The sequence below is a fragment of the Symphodus melops genome (assembly GCF_947650265.1).
Source record: "Symphodus melops genome assembly, chromosome: 3".
NCBI lineage: Eukaryota > Metazoa > Chordata > Actinopteri > Labriformes > Labridae > Symphodus > Symphodus melops.
This window is the reverse complement of record NC_136693.1, coordinates 4243160-4266070: the sequence shown is the minus strand read 5'-3', so window position 1 is coordinate 4266070 and position 22911 is coordinate 4243160. Positions and strand designations below refer to the sequence as shown.

At 39.6% G+C, this 22911-nt stretch overlaps 1 protein-coding gene across 1 annotated transcript in view; it reads right to left on the bottom strand.

Annotated features, from left to right (window-relative positions):
• Positions 1-11467: 11467 nt before the first annotated feature.
• Positions 11468-22911, bottom strand: part of lrrc4cb (leucine rich repeat containing 4C-b) — a 47675-nt gene continuing 36231 nt past the window's right edge. Inside the window, exon 3 of the mRNA XM_079339068.1 lies at positions 11468-16313. Within this exon, the coding sequence (XP_079195194.1) occupies positions 14391-16286 (1896 nt within the window). The 5' untranslated portion in view covers positions 16287-16313 and the 3' untranslated portion in view covers positions 11468-14390. The remainder of the gene's footprint in view (positions 16314-22911) is intronic.

Sequence of the window (22911 nt, the reverse complement as noted above, 5' to 3'; positions counted from 1 at the left end):
CAGACCAGAAACATGCTGTGTCATGAGAAACACATCACTTACTGCTCTTCTCCTGAGTTTTGCCTTGGAATTTCGTAATATGACACCCAGTTTGTAAAAATGCAAATGCAAAGGCTTCTCTCAGTGGGGCCACAGGCTCCGTCAGTTTCCAGTTATGGCATTTGGATAGAGATAGTGACTTAATTGACAGTTATTTTAATGGCAATCTAGGAGATTATTACTTTAAGTGTAATATTTGAAGCCAGATTGATCTGCTAAAAGGCTGATTCAGCCATGTTTCTTTTAACAACCCAAGAATAGTACAACGATTATTTTTATCTCGGCAATGTTCGACATCTAGTGAAGCTTTATATGGTTATCATCTTGTCTTTACTGCTGTAATCCTCTCTTCTCCGTCCCACCTACTGTGCTCTAGCTGCAGATTGTGGAGCACGCTCATCACAGCACCACATTAGCGCTGTCCTCCATTTGAACACTGGCTGCCTGTCATTGCTTCAATTGAGACTTTTGAGACTTTACAGAGAGTCTCAACTGGATAGGAAATTTCTCCCATGTTTTAATTCCCCTTCCCCTTTAATTCTCTGTGATCTAAGATTGTCCGACCTCAGTATCAATTTATGTACAGTAAAGGCTATTGGGTTTTTGCCAGGGGAGTGAAAAAACATCTTTAAACTTTTACATGTAGGCAGAATTTAAAGCATTCTAATATTATTTTCCTTTTCTCTTTATTTAGTTTGAGTTTTTCTGCTACTTTAATTAGAATCTTACTATTTCTTATATGGAAATGTGATTTTTCTTACTGCTTGTTTCCTGTGAATCTTCCATGTTGTAATGCCACCTTTGGCCATTAACAATTTGGAAACAACAACAAACATTGCATAATATAATATTCATATTACTAACATAAATATTAAATATGACTTCAGCAAATGGACTCCCACATTCGACATTGCAGCAGACCTTGCTTGTGGAGGTTGTAAGTCAGTGTTTGTGTTCTTCTGTTTCTAACCCAGCATGTGACCTTATTGGAATACAGCTTACTGAACCAATACTCAGCCATTTATCAAGTATGTAAGAGCTAGAGAGCTGATCAATAATTCATTTTGTCTTTGCAGATAAATATAACAATATAAACAATTGGGGATCTGGTGGTCTTTGCCGCTACATTAGCGCTCTTACTCTGCAGGAGCCAGAGCGAGGAAGCAGCCTGTCGTTTGGATGGCTGAACAGTCAGGAAGTCGGCTTCCAGCTCATCAAAGCATGGAAAAAGGCAGAGACTGTCGCTGACACTGCCAGAGGTCTCTGCCAACGCAGGTAACCACATGTTTAGCATAAGACACACTGGTGCATTTAAGCTCACAGCAGCTGCCACTGCAGCAACAGACACCCTCCTTGGACAATGTACAATTTGCTCGAATGCATGCTTGAGAATGCAGACGTGGGGGACAACTAAAAGTGCCACTTTTGTCACAGGGACCATGTAACAATACCCACAACGCAGTTAAAAATCGATGCAAAAAGTGTACAATGAAAATGATCAAACCAAACTATTATGGGGATTCTCTTGTGTTCGACGTCAGAAGCTGAAACAGAGAGGTGAAGAGTGAAGGTTTTGAAGTGTGGTTTTTGAAGTGTGAAGTGTGAAGAGTGAAGGTTTTGCTGCGTGTGAAGAGTTTGTTTTATAGTATCGCTTTTTTTTAATTGCTATTTTTTTATTTAAATTTGTCATGTTTATTTTTCTTTAGTTATTATTTAGTGCTCTTTTTATGCACTGCAGGTTTGCACTGCGGGTTGAGGGGATTGCAGTTTCATCTGTGCTGTATGTTTAACATGGAGAATTTTTGACAATAATGTACCTTGAACCTTGAACCTTGAAGTGGCCAAAGCACCGTCTTTGTTGAGAGCAGGGTTGTAGAAGGTGAGCACATACTTAACAAGACCAGTGTTCAAAAATGACCAGAGACTGATGAACAATACAAGAAGCTGATCCAACATACTGCAGCATGTAAAACAGTTTTACCCTGTGAAGCTTGAGAAAGCAAACACATAATATTATTCAGTTGGAAGCCGATTAAAAGGGTTTAAGAGCCGGAGATACTATTACATGCAGTGGTGTTTTATAGATTTAGGTTGCAGTTGAATTGGTTAGAGGCAGATGTAACTACCGAAATTTTAAAAAGTGGAAATGAAAACTTCTTTAAGGAGACACAAAGTCACATGTTGAGACAAATCATGTCGTCTTTTTAAAGCTTTCAGTGACACCACAGAAACTCATGGTCCTCCTGTGTTTATTTAAATTAATAATCCTTGTTTGGGATTTGTTTTACAATCCTTAAATTATTTTCAACAAAAAAATCCAAAACTATTATTTCAAGATACAATCAGTGTCACTCGCATTTTAAAAGAAAAGAAAAAAAAAACATTTCTGTGCATTTACAAAAAATTATATTCTATTGGTAGAAGGGCACTCAGTTGTTATGTGTTGCTTACTTTAACCTAGCTCTAATCTTACTTGCATCAGGGTGCTGGTTTGGTGGTTGGTGCATACGCCCCATGTACGGAGGCTACGGTCCTCCATGCAGACGGCTCTGTCTCAAATCCGACCTGTGGCTTCATGTCATTCCCCACTTTCTCTCTCTCATAAATTTCCAACTCCATCCACTATCCTGTCTCTACAATAAAGGCATAAAAAGTTAAAAAATAAATCTTTATTGGTATCCGAACATCTCCAAAGAAATACCCATCACAGTTAATCAGGGCCAAGGTAAAGGCCTGAAGAAAGTTAGTTTTTATTTAAATGTTATCTTGACACTTCACGACAACAGAATAAAGCTTCAAATCTGGCTTTCTTTAGAAATGTTTTTTTTTGGCTGTATTGGTAACAGTTACTCACCCTCCCACCTCCATACACTGCTGTTATAAATCTGCACTCTTCCTCTGCAGCTTTTCCGACACGTCAACCTGGATACACAGTGCACTTTAATGACGGTGCCAGCACTGCTTGACACTCTGCCAGGGCTGCAACACCAGCACAATGAGACTTATTTCAGTCCTCCCGGTATATGCTATCCTCGACGTGTTTGTGTTTCATCTGCTTCTTGTGCACAACAGATGAGGTCCTGTAACGGTTTGTCCTTCTCCTAATGTGACATTCTTGTCTTGTAAAAGTCGCACCCGATTTTTCAGCACCAATTAACCAGGTCACGCTGCTTCTGCTTGCTTGCACTCTGTGAGATAAAGCAATCCTGATTCCAATACAAACCGGGGAAATAACTGTGCTCGATGGGCCATTTAACATTATGCATTGTTTGTTTTGCTGGTTTGCATATACAGATTGAGAAAGAGCTGTCATAAATTGCATATTTAGAATGAACTAAAAGTAACAAGAAATGAAGAAAGATTTGTAGAGACAAAAATGAAGCACAATATCTAACAATCTGTAAAAACTGTCATCTGCTTTCCCCGTCCTTTGGAATTCACTTTGAGCGAGCACTTAAAAGAGCTAAATAAATAAAATAATTATTTTTTCATCAGATGATACTCAGCTTGTCAGAATTTGCCTGCTGGTGGTTTTTGTGGGAACAACCACACCGAGTACTACAGATTAAGGAAAGCAGATGTCTTTTTTCACCCCAAAGGGCAACATTGGCTGACATCAGCATGTCGTTTTATAAGCCTTCTCTATCAAGGAGAGTTCGTTTCTGGAGCTGCAACACATATTTAAGATCTCCAGCCCACATGAGTCGAACCGGCATGTTGAGCGTGTATCACATTCACGCAGAAACCACATGGCGCCCGCTGCTCCTGCCAGTTTGCTCCAGTCCCACGTTTGGAATGTTTTACTGTAGCACCGGGTGTCTTGCAGTAGGTGGATGTTGATTTGCTGCTGTCAAGGCAACATGCAAGGCAACTTGTTTTGCCCTGTAATTGCTCTTCCACACAGATACTCATCATATGTCTGCATTAAGGCTGTGCTCACATGAAACTTTACATGAGTGTTCTGTAACCATAACTACGGGATTAATCTATGGCGCAACCGTGCCGGGGCATATGGCCCAAACACGAACATCAATTTAACACAGTAAAGAACATGTGGGATGGGAAGTCAGACAAAGATGCTACCTTAAAACCTTCAGTCTATTTTCAGAATAAATCACTCCGGTTTGATGGTTCAGAAAAACAACTGTGTGTGTGTTTATGAGTTTATAAGGATAATATAGAGTTCTATAATCCGTACAACATATTGTCTCATGCTGTCCCAAGTAAATCTGTAAAATTACTGCAGGAATCCTTTTGTCTCTGCACTCCAGCTGTCCGGCTGTGCTCTCTGAGCTGTGGACTGAGAACGCAGCTGGTGAGTGTTGATGGACAAGGGTGCATGGAGCCATAACGGACAGGAGTGGACAAACAGTTCACACCCATCTTTTTGGCCACCGGTAACGAAATATGTAGGTTACTATGGAAGGTCCACGTGCACCTTCTCGACTTGTCCTTATTGGTCAGCTGTCAGAAAGGCGCTTGACATCTTAGCTGATGTCAAGCGTGAAAAGTTGAATAAGTTTAACCGAAAAGGCGTCGGGAGCTTTTTAAAAAGGCGTCATCCTTTTTCCATAAAGGTTGTATTTTCTAAGAAAAATGCTGGCAGTTGAAAAAAGAAGTGTGAACATAGCCCTATAGCCCATATATCTTCTAGTTATATATCGCTGAGTTGGTTTTTTTTACCCCTTGTCTGATGATACCAGCAATAATCTACTTCATTTTTTTAGATGTCAGTGAACAAACTTTTACATGTAGCATAAAAACGGTACACCTCGAAATCTTTGCTGTGACATGAAGCCTTTTGAAGTCAGGCTGCTGTCATCCTTTAATCTGTTTTTGTTTCTCACACAGTTTTTCAGCTGTTTGTGCCTGTCAGATATTGTGATAAATTATCCATTAACTAGCATATTAATCAAACCAAATAAAAAAAGCATCTGGTAGCTCTCTCTCACACACTCACTCACACGTAAGGCACAAACTACACACAGTAACAGAGTGAGCAATGAGGCCACATGAATGTTTTCCTCCTCTCCTCTCCATAAAATCATAAGACACTTGGCTCCTTTTCTTATCCAGCCTGTGCAGACAAATGTCTGTAGCTTCTTTGGGTTTAAAAGCTGCCAAAACTGTGAGAGATGCCAAACTATACTGAGAGGAAACTATCAGAGCTTGGAAACACAATTTTAGGCCTTGGCCTACATCTGTTTCACTCTGACTCTCACTGATAGAACTTCAATACCTGAATACGGAACAGGATATGTTGTGAAAAACTAAATATTTGAGAGAAACCAAGATTGATGATGTGGGTTTTTATCTTATTTAACATGAAGAACTTTGCTCACTAACAGCTTTACATTCAACAATTTTAATTAAGAACAATTTATTTTTTGGATTAATACATTTGATTTTCTGTTTACCCAAGTGTAAGTATATATTTTCAAGTGACAGTATATCATAGTACTTGAAAAAAGTGGACACACAGTAGCTTCCAAAAGTAACGCCAATGACGAACTTGCCTTAAAAATACATCTTTACTGATGGCCAGCAGGGGGCACTGATTGCAACAAATAATTACATTTTATTCAATCATACAGATGACCAAAAATGACCCCCCCCCCCCCCCCCCCCCTATTTTTTTTTTTTTTACCTCAGAAAAATGTTTACGAATTGGTTTTAATCCCTTGTTTAGAGCCTCTCTCGTGACACAAAGAGATGTTAGTTTTGTTCAGTTTGGTCTCATTTGGACTTAATCAACGATGAAGCACAGTATGCTTTAGGGCTTGGCTACCTGTGATTAACACTCCTCAAGGCTGCCTTTCAACCTGGATAGAAACATAATGATAAGCATTCACCCTGTCGCCCAATTTCACTCACTTCTGATTTAAAAGGACAAAATGAAACTCTGGAGGCCTCAAAAGGGGGTTTACAAAATAATTGCTACCTTCATGGTGGCAATGTGCACTTCTGTTATGCAGTTTATATCGCCTGAGAAAAACAGGGTAATTTGAAATCATCATCAAATATGACATTGTACAGGGCTTGTCAGATTCCCTCTGATTCTTTATAATTTCTGTCCAACATTACTTTTTAAATATTTGTATTATTTACTGTAAAAGACAGAAGTGCAAAGTGCAGCCAAGCTTCCATGCCTGATTACCTTCAAGGTGCTGCAGTTACTTGGTTAGTGCTTTGGTCAACGGTGGGATGGATCAGAAGTTACCCTTATAGATGATTTTTTTCCACCCCAAACAGATTGGTCTGTGCGCCCTACAGGTCGGCGACCTCTCTTCTCAATGTGTCTGCCTTTCATATGTGTAACAGGTGTTATTAGATGCTTGATTATAGACCTCAGCAGTCAAGTGAGAAACCATCTGTTTCACAGCTTGCTCGTGGTCCGTTTAACCTAGGTCACACTCTTCTTAGAACGAGACTCCCTGAACAGAGCTTTTCTTAAAGGGAAATTTGCACTAGTGGCTAAGTAGGCCTTAAAATCAGAGCATCTGGCCTGGGTGTTATTGTTCTTTTTAAATACAATGGTACACTGTGATGGCCCCAGCCTGGTCTGCTTGTGTGCTGAGTCAATCTGTATTCGGTGCGCGTGTCTTTAGGGTCCCAGCGGAGCCTGGTTGCAGTGTAGGCCACATCTAGAGCACCTGAGTGCAGATAGCATATATAAGTCTTAGCTTCAATAGCAGCTTTCTTCCCTGCCAGCACCTGAGACCCCCTTTTACATTGCTTTGCTTCTTTTGTTTCTCTTAACATCACCTCACTTTACACTTCACACACACATTCCCATTTACACTACTGTTGTTTTGGACAGACACTACAGCATGCAAATTTACCTCTGTTTATTTTCTTCACTACACTACATAACGTGTTGGCCTTTTCATATCCTTTGCAGATATTCCCATGGCCTGGGTAATGACTACATTTTAACAAAAGAATGAGCAGCAGCAGGATAAAATATTTACATACTGTTGCTGCTGTTATGCACTCCTGGCTTCGAATGATGAATTCTGCATTTCTTCTTCTTGGACACTTTGGAGCGATATTCAAGACACACAGCTGTCGCTGTAAGGGGATTTCACTGACAACCTGACAAGGTATAGTGTGTGCAAGTACATAAAGAGTACTGTACCTTTACCATGCTTAACCTACTGGTGTTGTTATTCTGCCTTTAAGTAGAAAAAAGATGCTGTGTGAGATTTTAAAGTTAGATGAGTTCAATAAAACTGGACTCAATAAATCTTTACCTGATATGTAGCAATGAACACAATAATTCTGTTGTAGTTTTCTCTTGCTGTTGTATTAGACTGTAGCCCGTACAACAGATCTCCTGTAGCATGTGTTGGAAAAACAGGGGAAGACTTGTATTAACAATGCTGCAAATTGTTTGAATGATCAAGAACAGAAGAAAATAGCTCAGTGAAACTCCAGCAGTGCGAAACAGTTTGAGACAGTAAACACTCGTTGTTGCTTACTCCATCTTAACTCATCCCGAGGAGAAGATAAGAAATGAACAATTTGAAAATTGTTCTTCATTGATAGCTTTAACTTTCAGCAGGATAAAGATGGCAAGTTCGTCTTCAAGCTTCAAGCTGGAAATGTGTCCAAAGTGAAAGTCATCGATGTTGGTTCATACTGTGTTGTCATGGGATAAATGGAGCCAAGGTTAAGGAGGAAGTTATGGTCTATTTAAAAAGTGTAGGGACATTGTCGTCAGGATCACACAGACTTTTTAATATGAATCCAAATGCCCTAAGCAGCATGCATGTTTCAAATTAGTACAATGAATTTTAAGCACATTCTTGGAAAAAAAAATGCTAATTATAAATGTTTCCATGTAAATGGAAAACTTGATTTGGAGCCAATAAGGTAGGTTGTTTAAAAAGTCAAAGTTTCATCAGTAGTCTGGCATACAGGTTATGTGTTATGGCTTCAATCTGGCAGAAACAAGAGAGGAGTAGAGTTTACAAACTTTAGATCCATTAGATGTCGCCCTTGAGCACTCGCATTAAACTAAATACAAACAGTTGTTTAGTGACACCGCCGCTATTCTAAAGCCTCAGCTCTCCTCCAGAGACAAACCTCCAACCTGCCTCCCCTTATATTCACACGAAGGAGTTACGAATTAGAACGCACCATAATCAAGCACCATTAAGCAAGCGGTGGACGAATTTGCCTGACAACTGTACAGCTAGTCAGACTTGTGCTTCTCCCTCATTGTTGACAGTCATTACCTAGAAAGACATTTACAGAGCCTTGATTTCTGCTGTATTTATGTTTAAAATATTGCACATTCATCCTGTAAGTTTTCAAAGCAACTTTGACCGTCAGTAATGATTCTACTAAGTGATGCTAGGATCATATATAAAATGTATCAGAATAATGTGTTTAAACCCAAGGACTTGTTTCACTTTTTCAAAGAGACAGATAAAGAGAAACCTCGTGGAGGGCACTGCATTGCACTGCATTACAAAACCTAGTGGAACAGATGTCAGGCTTTGTATAAATGTTCAAGTATGTATACAAGATTCAGTGCTTTCTATTTACCTGTTCCCTGTAGCAAAGCAGGCACACTAATGCAGCCTCTTGTGTTGTCGTATGCTGCTCTGTCTGAAAAGCCCTGTTTTCCTTTTATCTGCTTTGAATACGTGCATGTCTTTGTGATGCTGACACTTGATAATGTACCACTGGAACCTCAAACATCCAAGGCTTGACTGATAAACAGCAGCTTTTTAAAATTGCAGGGATGCTACAAAAGTAACCAAACTGAAAACATTTAGAAGAGATACATCCATATCTGTTGATCTGAGGCTGATTCGTACATTTTAGATGACCAGTGTTTCATTCAGGCACCCATGACTGCACCACAAACAGCAGCCTAGCCAGAGAGAAGCAGTTTGGGTTTCATTCTTTCTTTTTTTTTTTCTTTTCTTCCCACATTGTCAGATTATACTCACAGAAAAATGGGGCTTGCTTTTTCTGGATGCAGAGCTGGAGCAGAGTATGACGTACCAACCACTGACGCAAGACAAGCATGCTGAAAAATAAGCAAACGTGAAAGGATGTGCACATTCATTTTTAAACCTAGACCTTTTCCCACAAATCATCTGAATCAGCCCCTGTGAGAATTCCTCCATCTCCCACATATAGCATAAATATACTTTAACTGCCTGGATAAATGGAGATTACTGTTCAGTTTCACAATTGAATCTAGCGTCATCTCATTGAAGCTAAGTATGTCACCTCCTGAATAAATTGATCAGTTAAAAAATGAATGAATGATCCCTTTGTTAGAATGGACAATCTAGGACTCTAGATTGACCATATATACCAATAAATGCTTGAATAAAGCCTTCACCAATTGCCTGAAAACATTTTGCTGGGCACCCATTAAGTAATTTGGGGGTGAAATGAAGCAATCTCAAAGGCAATTGTGACTGTGGCCATTTTTGGTCGCTGGATGTCATAATGACAAGCAGGCTCTTAAATATAGAGTTGTAATTCTGGCACAAATCTTGATTGTTTCCAGCAGAGATTCATTTTAATTTTTAGGTGCTCCAATTGACCAGCGGGTGACCGGAATCAATTTGACTTTCAGCACGTTTAACTGTGATCGGTTACCTCCAGGTTCTTGCAAATATATTCAATTGTGACTATCTCAGATTAACACACGCTAGCTGAAGGTTTTATGCAATCGGAACAATGACACAAATGCAAGCTTAAATGAGTGGATGTGAGGGGCCCATCAACCGAGGCAAGAAAGCATTGATTTACTAAAGGATAACCAAAGACCATTTCCAAGCACTTGCACCTCTTGCTCATGAGTACCTCTACCAGACCCGTTTTTGCTAATGTCTTCATTTTTGTTCATTGTTGATATTAATGTTATAAATTTATGCAAAAACAGACCATTTTACCAAAGTAAAAGTCCTTGTGTGTTAAGTACACCCGGGCAATAAAGCTGATTCTGATTACACTCTATTTTTGAGTCACACACCTCGTATCGAATTTGGACCAAATTTCAGCGCGACTGCATGCCATTCATTGGTGTTTACTGAAGCCCGATGGCCGGATCAGCTGCTCCCAACCATTCAGATCATTTTCTGGCATGTTTGATGTTTTGGTCGTACAACTGCACACACTCACATAGTGATAGCTGATCCCATGAATGTTTTTACTGTTTGTGCCTGGACAAACTGATGAACTGCATCTAAAATCACCATGGCAAAAGTACATCTTCAATCTGTCATCCCTCTCCCTCTCTTCATGAAAGAAACACTGGCAGGGCATATCCACAGACCTCCGGTTCACAGGGAATAATAATTATAAGGACGTATACAGCTCATTGATTGAGGGGGTGTGAGATAGTGAGAATTTTTTGCACCGGTGTGTGTATTTGAGTCATGCATATGACACAACTGAAAGACCTGACTCCAGCCTCCGTCTATGGGAGCTCTCTATTGACAGTAGTGAATACTCCATTACACTGAATTGTACTCATTCAGTGTGAGCTCTCAGGTTGGGCCTAACAGTCAGGTCGGACAGTGTGAGCGCAAACATTGTGAGCTTTGGTTGCACTGTAACAATTCAGTCCTACAGTGTGAGATGACGCCATGACTTTTTTAACAATCCCACAGTGTCTGCCTGGCTTTTCTTAATAATAAGAGATGGTCATGTAACCTTGTGCAGGTTTGATCAATAAACATGAAAGATTAAAAAAAAACAAAAACATTATTTTTTTAATAAACAGATTGCTTAAGTCAGTTTTTTTATTAAATTTGCAAGAAACATTTTTTTATATATATATATATATATTTTTTGCTGTCAATTATACTTATTTTAAGAAAGAAAACATAATCGAACAAAATCAGAATTGGCCAGTCCGACCTTGAAAGAAATTAGAAATGGGAATTGGCCAAAGAAAATGCAGTCTGGGCATGTAGTTAAATTGATTCAATACATTTTGATATTTGGATTGTGTCCTCTATTAGATTTGTAATTTTCTGTCTTCAACAATTGTCTCCAATGTTCTGTGCGGCTCTTTGTTCGTCATATGTAGCCAGTGGAGAGGATTTTTGCGTGCGGTTGGTTATTAGAATTCTCAGGATTGCAGCCGAATGAATCAAATAATTCTCTCAGACAGATGGAGTGATTCAAATGTGATAAAAGAATTCAGCTTCCCATGTTTAATACAAAAAGATCACTTCCTTTTCCTCATATAGAGATCCACTTCCCTCCTCTGACCTCGTAAAATAAGCGACAGTGCATTTCTTCACAGCGTGTTCCTCTCAGTACCGCATTCACGGAGCTCCTTAGCAATCCTTTTTGTTTGAATATTTCTATGCATATTTCTGTGCAAATGGGACAAATATGGCATAATGGTGACAACATCTCTGTGAATAAAGCATTCTATTGAATCTAATGGAAAAAAAAGAATTGCAATTTTTATTTGTATTCATGTACAGTATGAACTACAATCTCAGGTATCAATATTTGAACATCATCCTCAGAGAAATTAGTTGGATTCCTTACAAGCACAGTCTCTTGTTTTTTTTTTCTTCTTTTTCTTTTTTGTCTTTTTTTTTAACAATCGAAGCACATGTAAAATTATGATCTGAAGATTTTGTTTTTTGCATTATGTTTTTGAAAATATTTTTTTTTGTATAAATTTAACCATTTGATGATTAGTCTCTCCAAAAATGAGAGAGGATGTTCCCACATACAGTAACCACCCCACCCCCCACCCCCCATACATAGACAGTTGGCAGAATAACACACAAGAATTTGATCACCTTGGCTTCGGGTTCTTGCACGAAAATCAAGCTCACTCTGCTGGTATTTCAAGTCCCGCCTCCTGCAGATCTTAATATCATTCTGGCATTCAAATATCTCGCCAAATAAAGCCATCCTGCTCAATACCAAAACAGAGATATTCCATTCATTCTGAATCAACTCACAAGCCTCATCCCCAAATATATATATATTTATATATATAAAAAATCTCAACCTTTTTTTTTTCCACTGTAGCCAGCATCAACATTGAATCATTAAGCCACCAAAAGCATTGAAAAGAATTGAGCATTGAAAAAGTAGTGGAAAGGGAAAGAATGGTTTACTCATTGAAGTCAACATTGTCATTCAGTGACAAATAAGCTGAAGACATTTCTGTCAGTTGTCGCTGCTCAACTTACAGCTTCATGATTACTGTTATATTTTGTATATTTTGCTTTGACTGTCTTTGCTCACCCACTCTTTTCATTGTAAAAAATGAAAAAAGTACATTTGAGAGATGAAGAACAGGAATACAATTCTGTGTGTGACAACGCTTGAATGTGCTCGTACTAAAAGCTATGGCGGCTGTCTTTACAGAGATGGAAATCAATAAGGCGAGGAGAACTACTGGACAGTAAAATTACAAAATGTTTCACTCCATGTGGTGATTTATTTCATTTAAGTAACCGAAACTTCTGCTCTACAAAAGATGACGTCATTCGCCGGTCCAGTCTCATCAAAACCATTTCTTTCTGTACATTCCACATGAGAGTTTTATTGATAAAGGTCCACATTTGTGAAATTGCCTATGGGAAATTAAAAATGCCTGTTGCACAGAGACCAAAGCGAAAGGCATATCTACCTCTTCTTACTTTCTGCACAAGGTCACTGTTTCCATGGCGACAGTGTGATGGCCAGTTTTGCCTCCTTATTCCTTATCTTTTTTTCACTCCTCTGCCTTCATATCTGCAATATCTCTGTTTGAAGACCCCTCATGACCGTTGTGAGCCTGTCTGCCCCCCTCCCCCCCACCTACTGTTCTTCACTTTTCATCCTTGCCACCCCCTTCCTTAAGCCTCCTTCTTTGAAAGGACTAAATGAAAAAGCAGAGCGTAAACAGACTACAGGAGAGACAATTTTTGATGGCCTATAAATGATGCAACATCAAAGTGTGTGTTTTCTCTGACAAAAATGAAACTGAGCAGGGGTCGCTTCAATATCAAAGGCCTCTATCCCCTGTTAGATGTTAGACACACGGAGAGTGGAAAGTCTCACGCTGTTTTGTTATCAGCTTTCCTCTGTTAGTCTGCAAATGAACTGCTGATACAGATTAATGAGCTATAACCCATCTCCCCTTATTTTGTTGCAGGATCCTAACTGCTTCACTGGCTATGTTAGCCCCGTCTGCGTTAGCCTGACAGGGTCACACTACATTACAAAGCAGCCTCATTTGCCTCTTTATCTGTATAACAGATGGACTATCAGCAACCGAGCTTGTGTGACCCTGGGGTGATGGCAAGGTAACGCGACACTGAGTGGACGTAGATCATTACTGGGTTAACAGGGAGGCTACGGACCGCAGCCTTATGCTCCCCTTCATTTTCTCAGGCAATATTCTGTAGTCGTGCGGCACATGCCTGCGGATAAAGCGAGACAAATGAGACATGGCGAGGGGTGAGGAACGTGCGCGAGCTAAGTGACAAGGAGGCAATCAAAGACACAAGAAGGACACAAAGAAAAGGAGAGCGGGGATAAAGCAAAGGGAAGGGTAGACAGGGATGATGGAGGATTCAGAGACAGAGGAGGAGAAGGAGAGAAGTGGAAAATGCAGAATAGTATAGGGTAGGTAGGAAGGAAGAGTGGAAGCAAGAACTTAGTCTTAATTAAAAAGAGGGATGTATGGCTCTTTAGGAGCCACAGGGATAATGCACATTTGCTCATTTGACTGCTTTGCTCCTCAGGCATGCTGGCTTCACTGCAATATCATCCAGAGCTGTGTCATTAAAAGATCTCATTTTGGGTTGAATGACAGCTACAATATGATGCCAAGGAGAACAAACCCAATTTGTGTTTTTGTTTTTCATAAACCTCTGCTCAAAAAGGACAGCAAAAAGCAGAAAATAATACACCAATGCTCTTTAACAAAATATTATCTTTTAAAATAATAACACAAAAAGCATCACATTGATTTTAGTATAAGATCCATTACTTGTGTAGTTTCACTTGAGCTGCATGTGATGCATTTTATACATCCCTTCAGTAAACCATTCTTTCCCTTGTGCAGTATTACACAGATAGAGAGAAATAAAATGAGCTAAAAAGCTATCACAAATTGTTTTTCTTCATTTAGCCACTAGACATACTTTTAATAAATAATCTTTGTTTTTGTAAAGACACTTGTTAAAGTATCACATGTTGTCCCTTTGCCAAATGCTGTATTATCGACATCATCGACATTTTCAACATCAACTGTGTCAAGTCAATGTCATTTTGATTTATTTTATTTTCATGTTTTGGTCCATTGTACTCCAAGTATGAAACTGCTGATAGTGTATATTAAGTCAAATTCAAGATCAGATTTGGGTCTCTTGTACATTGTCTTTTGAGCAAGCTTGAATCAGTAAAGGTTCCTGTGTAGCTGAGCTGTGTATGGTACTGAGCATGGGAGGGTGGTGGTAAGTGCTCTTGTAGGTGTTGTAGTGGTTGTAGTGCTCGAGAGGGGGCAGAGATAGGTGTCTCTCCATGGCAGCGACACCTGCAAGCTCTTCTTCAACAGTGATAACCTCCATGGAGGAGGCAGGCCCATCAGGATCCTGCTGGTTATGCTGCTTCCTCATTTTGTAGAAAATAACCAGCAATACAGCAGCCATAAGCGTGATGGCCACAAAGCAGCCAATGATAATCTTGGTAGTTTTCATCACCTCATCCAGGCCATTGAGGGCTCCCTCGCCATCCAGATCAAGAACTGGAATGGTATAAGTCCGCTCTGTGGTCCTTGTGGAAACAGGAGTACCTTTTGTTGTTGATGATGATACCCAGCCAAATGGGGGAAGTGGCGTTTGGCTATCGTCTCCTGGGGTCTCAATGGTCTCCACTGTGACTGTGGTAAAATAGGTCACCCCACTGTTTTCCACAGAAGTGACATTAAGCACTGCAGAGGCAGAAATGTTGCCTGCTGTGTTGCTTACCATACAAGTGTAAGTCCCAGTGTCCTGCATTGTGACACTTGTAAAGTTCAGTGTCCCATCGTTGAGTACAGATAAACGCACCTTGTAAGCCCCATGTGTCACCAATGAACCATTTGGTGTCAGCCAGCTGATGGATGTCAGTGAGCTTGTACGGCATTTAAGCTCTGCCCCCATGCCTTCAGTCACATTCAAGTCAGTTGGTGGCTCAACGATGACAGGAATATCACATTGGAAGTAGCTGTGATCCAATTCCCCAATATAGCGACCTTTAAAGGCGGTAGGAGAATGACAACGGGCGCAGCAGCTGGTGTTGGCAGGTACTGCCTCCTTCAGCCACCAGCTGAGCCACAATATATCACAGTTGCAGTTCCAAGGATTATGATGAAGGTGGACCCGCTCGAGGCGATGCAACGGAGTGAAGAGGTCATGTGGTAGAAAGGTCAGATTGTTGTGAGCCAGGTTGAGCTCCACAAGTGACTGAAGGTCATCAAAAGAATTTCTCTCAATAGTTTGGATCTGAGCATGCATCATCCACAGCTTCTGGAGGTTTGCTAATCCTGTAAAGGAGCTGGGCTTGATTACAGTGATCAGGTTTCCAGACATTTCTAGTTCTTCAAGCCTGACCAAAGGTAAGATGTTTGGGATCTCCTTGAGGTTGCACATTCCCAGATTCAGGTAGCGCAAGTTGCTCAAGTCCTTGAAGGCCCCATCAGAAATATAGGAGAGACGTTTGAGCTCACCTAGATCCAGCCTTCGAAGCGAGGGGACCCGGTTGAAGGCATAAGATGGTATACTTTCAATAGGGTTGTTCCGTAGCCACAATTCCTTCAGCTTGGACAGGTACTCAAATGCTCCATTGGGGATTGTCGTGAGCCGATTATCAAAGAGCTCCAAGGTATTAAGACTGGCCAACCCATTAAAAGCGCCAATTTCAATGCTGCGGATGTGATTCTTGCTCAACTGGAGTATCTCCAGATGTCGCAGATGTTTGAAACTGTCTACCTTGATGACCTGGATTAGGTTGTCCTGGAGGTTCAGGTAGCGAGTGTTGGTAGAAATGCCATCGGGGACGTCCCGTAGACTGCGGCGGGTGCATATGACTTTGCTGAACTGGTTACTGCATGAGCAAACAGAAGGACATGTTTGAGCACGAACCAGCCCAGCCACCACCAGGATCTGAAGGGCCAAGAGCAGCACAAAGAGGGGGTTGGACAGCGCCCCCTTCAGCCTACGACCTCTCATTGTCTGGCGCTGGAGGGAGGAGATCATTGTGTTCAGCATTCATAGTTCATCTGCTGGTTGTGTTCTCTGCAACAAGAAGAAAAAGGGAAAATAAGTTTTAGTATCTAATAGCAACGGATTGTTGGTAGTAAGCAAAAAGAGGTTGTGTCAGCTTCTCAACTGTGCCAAGCTGCTGCTTTGTACACCTTAGATTATTGTAAATGGGATATTTTTGGCACTTTGATTGTTGGTGAGATTTAAAAAAAAAACAAAAAAAAAACATTCAGAGATCAAAATTTGAGTCCAGGGAGTTGACAATTTTCACGATTTTTGTAATTACTATTGAAACAACTATACAAGAATAATCAAGTGATTAATTGATAATCAAAATGTGCATCTTTAGTAGAGTATGCAAGAGGATGCAGAAAAGAACAAGAGCAAGATTAATTAACAGCTTCAATTAATTGTCAGTAATTCCCATCTGTGGAATATCACAAGCATTTTGTTAACTCCCTAACCCTGGATTGTCCCAGATTTCCAGACTTCACAGAAGCCGATGCATCTACTCTATAGAGACATGAAAAATGAGAAGTAAGCAATCTGCCATCTGGTTGTGCAGGACCTGCAAATTCCTCACAAATCACTTACTCATTGCAATCCTGACCCTGGACATGTTAAATACATAAAACCTTATAGAAGTAGTACATAGAGCCTCACAGACATAGTGGATATTTAGTTTAGTGCAAGAAAAGTCTCTGACATCAAAGCACTACTCTCAGAGGATGACCCTCTGCAATGCCTCTGAGAGCCAATGAGTGACTTAGGGAATACAATCCCTTGCTATAGACATGGCATATATTCAACCCATGAATAACGTCCACTGAAGAGTAAAAAGACAGAACAACAATCCTTGCCTAATTATGCGATAGCTTATCTTGATGTAAAAGACAGCAATTTATCAAAAAAGTCATTGATGAATGGTACCTGATAACACAATAAAGGGTTATCTCGACTTATTACCATAATATTGTATTTTTTCTGACTTGTTTGATCTGTGATTCATTTCCTGTTAATTGAATCATGATTAATGCCAGTTTTGGTCACAGTATTGCTTTTTTTTTTTTTTTTCCCAAAACCGAAATCCCTGACAAATAGAGTGATTCTAGTGTGAGAAGAGGTCAGTTATTGTACTTGCAAAACTTTCGCACAATTCATTATTTCCCAAGTCAAGTGGCTAACAAGCATCTTATTACCCAGTTATCTTAGATTAGTTCATGCAGGCAAAGTGTAAGATAAAAGTAGACATTCATCCACATACAGTACAGCCTGTACCTCCCACATCCACACAACAGTGTTAAGTGTTGCTGTCAACTCTCATTATTTTCTGGCCAAAAAAAGATGATAATCTACAAATTGAAGATATTGTTTATACAGCAAAGTTAGAGAACATGCCAGTATTGGGTCATGCTCTGTTTTTATACAATGCAGACACCCATCTTGGGTGCATTGAATGCCTTTGCCAAGAGCAAAGCACTCTTGCCGAGCGCAAAAAAGCATTCCCTTGCCCCCTCAGTCCTTAGTTTTTTAAGTTTTCTCTTTGTCTCTTTTCAATTCAGCTCAAGCTATCCGGTAATCATCTCTCCCTCAACCTAAAAGCAAGAGGACAGACTATATTATGACAGGTGTTTTCCAAACTGTGAAAATTGTTAACTGAGACGGAAATGTTTTCCGTGGAGGAAGAGTAACTGACATGATCAGTGGGATTGGTTCTACTGAACATGTGACTTGGGTTTGCACCAGCAAGGCTGCAACATCATCAGTGATGTAGGCTGCTATGAGACAAGCTTCTTCTGGGGAATCAGATAGAATGAAGCCCCACCCCCCCGACAGGAACACATTTTGTCTGGATGGATTTACAGCATTACAACAAACTTGTGCTTCCACCCAAAGGAGGTACATTTTCAAACATGACATACACACTGGAGAGCATCAGATGTACAGAAAAAAAACATCTCTATTTGCATTTCAACTGGAAATCAAGAGGTTAAACTAAGAATTCTGCAATGTGGATGTAGGTTTCGCACTCTGTATTTAGTTTTGGCCTTGTGCATTTCTCCCAGAAATGTTTATACATTTGACCTGTTTACATAAAAGGATGCCAAATATTACATCAAACAAGATATTTTCCCTTTGTTGGTGCAACACAGTTTGGATTTTTTTCCATGAAGGCACACTCAACATGTTATCATAGCCTCTGAAAGCGGTCGCTGCTGACATCTAAAATCTTGCAAGCCAAATAAAAAACACACCCACCATTCATTATTTTCTGCTACTGCACTAGCATCCACTGGCATTATGTCTGACACCACTGTGATTTGCCAAATTCATTTGTTATAAATGAGTTTGTTGGGGGAATGCTGGGGTAACATATGTCTCAATCAGAGGGTGCATAGCAAGGAGTCTGTTGTATGAAGCAGATTGTTTCAGAGGACTTATCTTGCAGTGTCAGATGATTACAAAAAAAGATGCGACAAGAGTCTTGTCATTGTTGTGCGCTAGAAGCAACATTCTCCTCCAACTAGCAGAATGTGTTAGCTTTTACATTCACAAGCAACAGGGAAACAAACTTGGCAGTCAACGTTGTATAGTACAAAGGCCTGAATAACAGAGGGTTTATAAATTAAGAAACTAGCACCTCTAAAAACACAAAGAATCTCTATTTGATAATCTCATGGTGTAATTATGAGAAGTCTATGTCAACACTGCTCCAAACAAGTCACATTTGACAAAGATAATACATCAGTGAGGATAAAACAAAACAAGAAGATGTTGCATTATTGAACAGCTTGTTTTGTAGTCACATTTTGATTTTAATATTTGTCAAAGCTTGTTGGCAAATTTAGCATATCTCCAAAGAGCTCTGACAATGACACTGAACTGCTTTAATAACATTATGCCAACCTATAGTGACAAAAATTCAACAGCTCAATTTTCACTTCCATTTTCAGACAAAAAACGTTGAGCACAAAGCAAGAGTATCTCCTGTGTTCCTGTTCTTATTATAGGGATGTGTCATGATTTATGAATATTCAAAGAGTCATTAACTATTTAAAACAGTTGATGCAACTTTTATGTTAACTAAAAAGAAATCTATTATTTTTACAGAGGGTTGGTAACAATGTGCATACACCATTTTGACCATCATAAAAACAAAAGAAGAAAAAATCATACACATCAGATATTAGGCTAAAGGAGCTTGGGATCAAACCCCTAACCTTCAGGGTGAGAAATGACCAACTCTACCACTGAGACACAGTCCATATTCTTGTTAAACAAAATCAAAGGTGATATTAAACAGTCACGTCACTGGAAAGAACAGCAAGAAAAGTTGAAAGATGTCACACTTTTTTAATATTTGAGGTTTGAAAAAAGCATCAGATGTTTATTAGAAAATGACTGATCCCAGCCATTTGCGTCTCATCATGAATGTGAACGTGATAGAGTGGCTGATGTGAAATCTGGCATCCCTGTCAAAACAAGAGACAAAGAGGCCTGTGGCCTCTAAGAGGTCCGTCTGATGTCATCTCACTAATTCAGTTTACATATCACTGATTCATTACATTTGCATATGTTTGTTGCGCCCCCCCCCCCCCCCCCCCCCCCCCCCCCCCCTTTGTGCTGATGTTGTAACCTCACAGGCCATCTGGGTCTTACAAAGTCTGCTCACAGACAATATGGCTCAGAGACACAGATGGATAACAGGTTTGTTGTGTCAGTGTTCGACATAATGACACGTAATGAGAACTAATTAATGTATAAGCATCTACAGTATAGACAATGAATAGGGACCAATCCTAAATTGATCAGACAATATCTGAAAGTCAAGGCAAGAAAGTACATCAAAAGATAATTATGTAGTGATTTTCTAGATTTTATACAAAAGGACTTAAAGGTTAAATGTTTTAGCATAGTTGCACGGTCGTTCATTCGCTGCTCTGTGTGCCCTTGAATTGCCCCCTGGGGACAAATAAAGTTTTTTTAATTCAAATTGAAACCGACTAAAAGCTAGTTAATCTCTCAACTGTCTAAATGTCTATGTGGCCAACGTAATGCTGCTGCTTTATTGAACATAACAAATTAGCCAAATGCTTTTACTTCTTTGTAACTCTTTGTCTGTTTAGCCTGTTCAAATGGGCGATACTATGAGAAGTTTTTAAATTGTTGTAAGTTTCCTAAACTGTGACTTGAACTTGTCTTACAAACGTCATTGATATTTCTCAGAGATGCTGTGAGACGGCCACAATGCTGACACTTTCTTTCAAGTTTGACTGTGTAAAACATATCAGAGGTTGTCCAACAAATGACTTCTCCTGCCTTTTCTTTGAATCATAGATAGGTATACAATCTTGTTCGTATTTAATTGATGTGATAGAAAAGATAAACATCGACTTACTGACACATTATTTGCAGACAGGCTGGTGTTTGTGAACAGGGATGATATCGGCCGATGCTGAATTTCAACATCATACTGTGACAACATACTCAATATTACTGTCATTGATAGGGCACTGGTAGTGCCTATTAGTGGGTGTACTCCATGCACTGAGCCTATTGTTGTCCAAGCAGGTGGCCCGGGTTCAAATCCCACCTATGGTTCCTTTCCCACGTCATTCCCCTCTCTCTCTCTCTCTCTCTCTCTCTCTCTCTCTATCTCACACACTCTCTCTATCTCTCTCTGTTACATCTCTGCAGAAAAGGCACTAAAAGAATGATAGGTAAATGAAAATGCTGTGGCCTATATATATATATGTTTTCATATAGAATAATGGTGATAATACACACACATTGCTTGTTTAAATGATCGAGTAATTGTTTGACCTATCTCCAAGGTTGACCCAACAGAATGACCAAGAGTTCTGGAGATAAATTGGTTGAAGGAATATCGAAATTAAGCTCATTATAGTCAATAATGGTTCAATAACTCATAATAAATCATCATCATTAAAGAAGAAAATTGTCTGACTCCAGCTTTTCAGAAGTGATTTGATTTAATTGATCCTATTTCACTTTGTCAAATGTGATATTAAAACAGACTGTTTGGGGTTTATTGACTGACTTTTTAACAGGTCACCTTTGGCTGAACACATGGTAATGTAGTGTTATTAAGAACACAATCTGTGAATTAATTGTTTACCGAACAGAAAGTAATGCGGATCAGACAAAAGCTTATTAAACTAACAAGTACAATGCCATTTTTCATTCTAATAAACAGCATTCTTGCATTGAGGAAATTGTTATTTGTGGCACGGTAAGATGAATGAACTTTCATGCAAGAAAATAATATGTTCAATTAAACAGCAGCATGGCCACAGAGTGGGCTTACATTACAATGTGCCCTTTGATTAGAACTTGAATTTGTATGTGCATGCTGTATGCAGGAGTTGTGTTGTGCTCTGTAGTTGTTAACTCATTAGTAGTCCACATGTATGTAAATCTCTGAACCATAATTACTTCATTTGTTACGTCTCTAATATGATTCCAGGCCTGTGAACCCTCTTGTTGTTTTTCTTTAACTATAAGAGGTGAAAAATGCTACCTCTTTGTTGCATTGTGTGAGCGTGATTGCATGCGTGTAAGCGTGGGTCTCGGGGGGTATCAGGGGGTGGTAGTGTTAAAATCTTGCACTTGGGCACATCATAACCAGCGGCCAACACTGCTGCTGTCTCACTCTGCCATGCTGTCGGAGAGCGGGTCTCACTCTCTGGCTCTGCTATGCCTAAAAAAAACGATAATTCCCCTCCCCCATCTCAGCCTCTGTGCGCTGAGTGCTGGTGTGAGGGAAATAAATCTCAGTGGCTGTTGGTTGCTGCTGACTTATCAGCTAAAGTCTATTCTTTTAACAGGAACAGGAATGATGGCCTTTTGTTGTTGACCAGATGAGCTAGGTCTTTTGTTTTCAATTTTTCAAGCTCTTTGTGAGGGTGTTACCCAAAATATATATTTCTTTCCTACTGTCACAGATGTGCTTGTTGTAGCCAATTTTAAACTGTGCCTGTAGCTAAGGTAAAATCAGGCTGTTAATAGTACTCCCAATCTCTGATGTGTAACATAATATAAGAACTGCAATGATACATCGACAAAAAAAATACTCTATCAGGGACGGTGGTAGGATTTCTTTTGTCCCAGTGCTGAAGGGGAGCTGATATTTTGGGGTGCTATGAAAAGTCGATTTTCATGGTTGCATGGTTGACATTTTAAGTTCTCCATTCATGACAGATTTGTCTAGTCCCTTGTGATGGGGCTATATTGCCCCTGAGCACCAGTGTAGCAACGTGCCTATCAACTTAAAATTAATTATTATTTCACTAATTTTTCAAGCAGATAAACTTTTGTAGGGTCTTTGTTTCTTGGATGTGAGGATATTCAGTTTTTTTTTCATGTTTTTTTGTCAGATAACTTTAAGGGTCAGTGAAATGGTGATTTACCTTTTTTTTTCTTATTAATAGGCTTTAAGGTTGAAACATTGTTCCTAATGTTAATGCATGTATTATTTGTTGATTAAAGTCACTCATTTGCAGCTTCACTTATATTGTCATGTTATTAGTAATTGTGTGATCTTGTCTGTCGTTTCCTTTCTGTTAACGCCTGAAATACAGTATATTCGTATTTGCTTTGACTTTGTCAT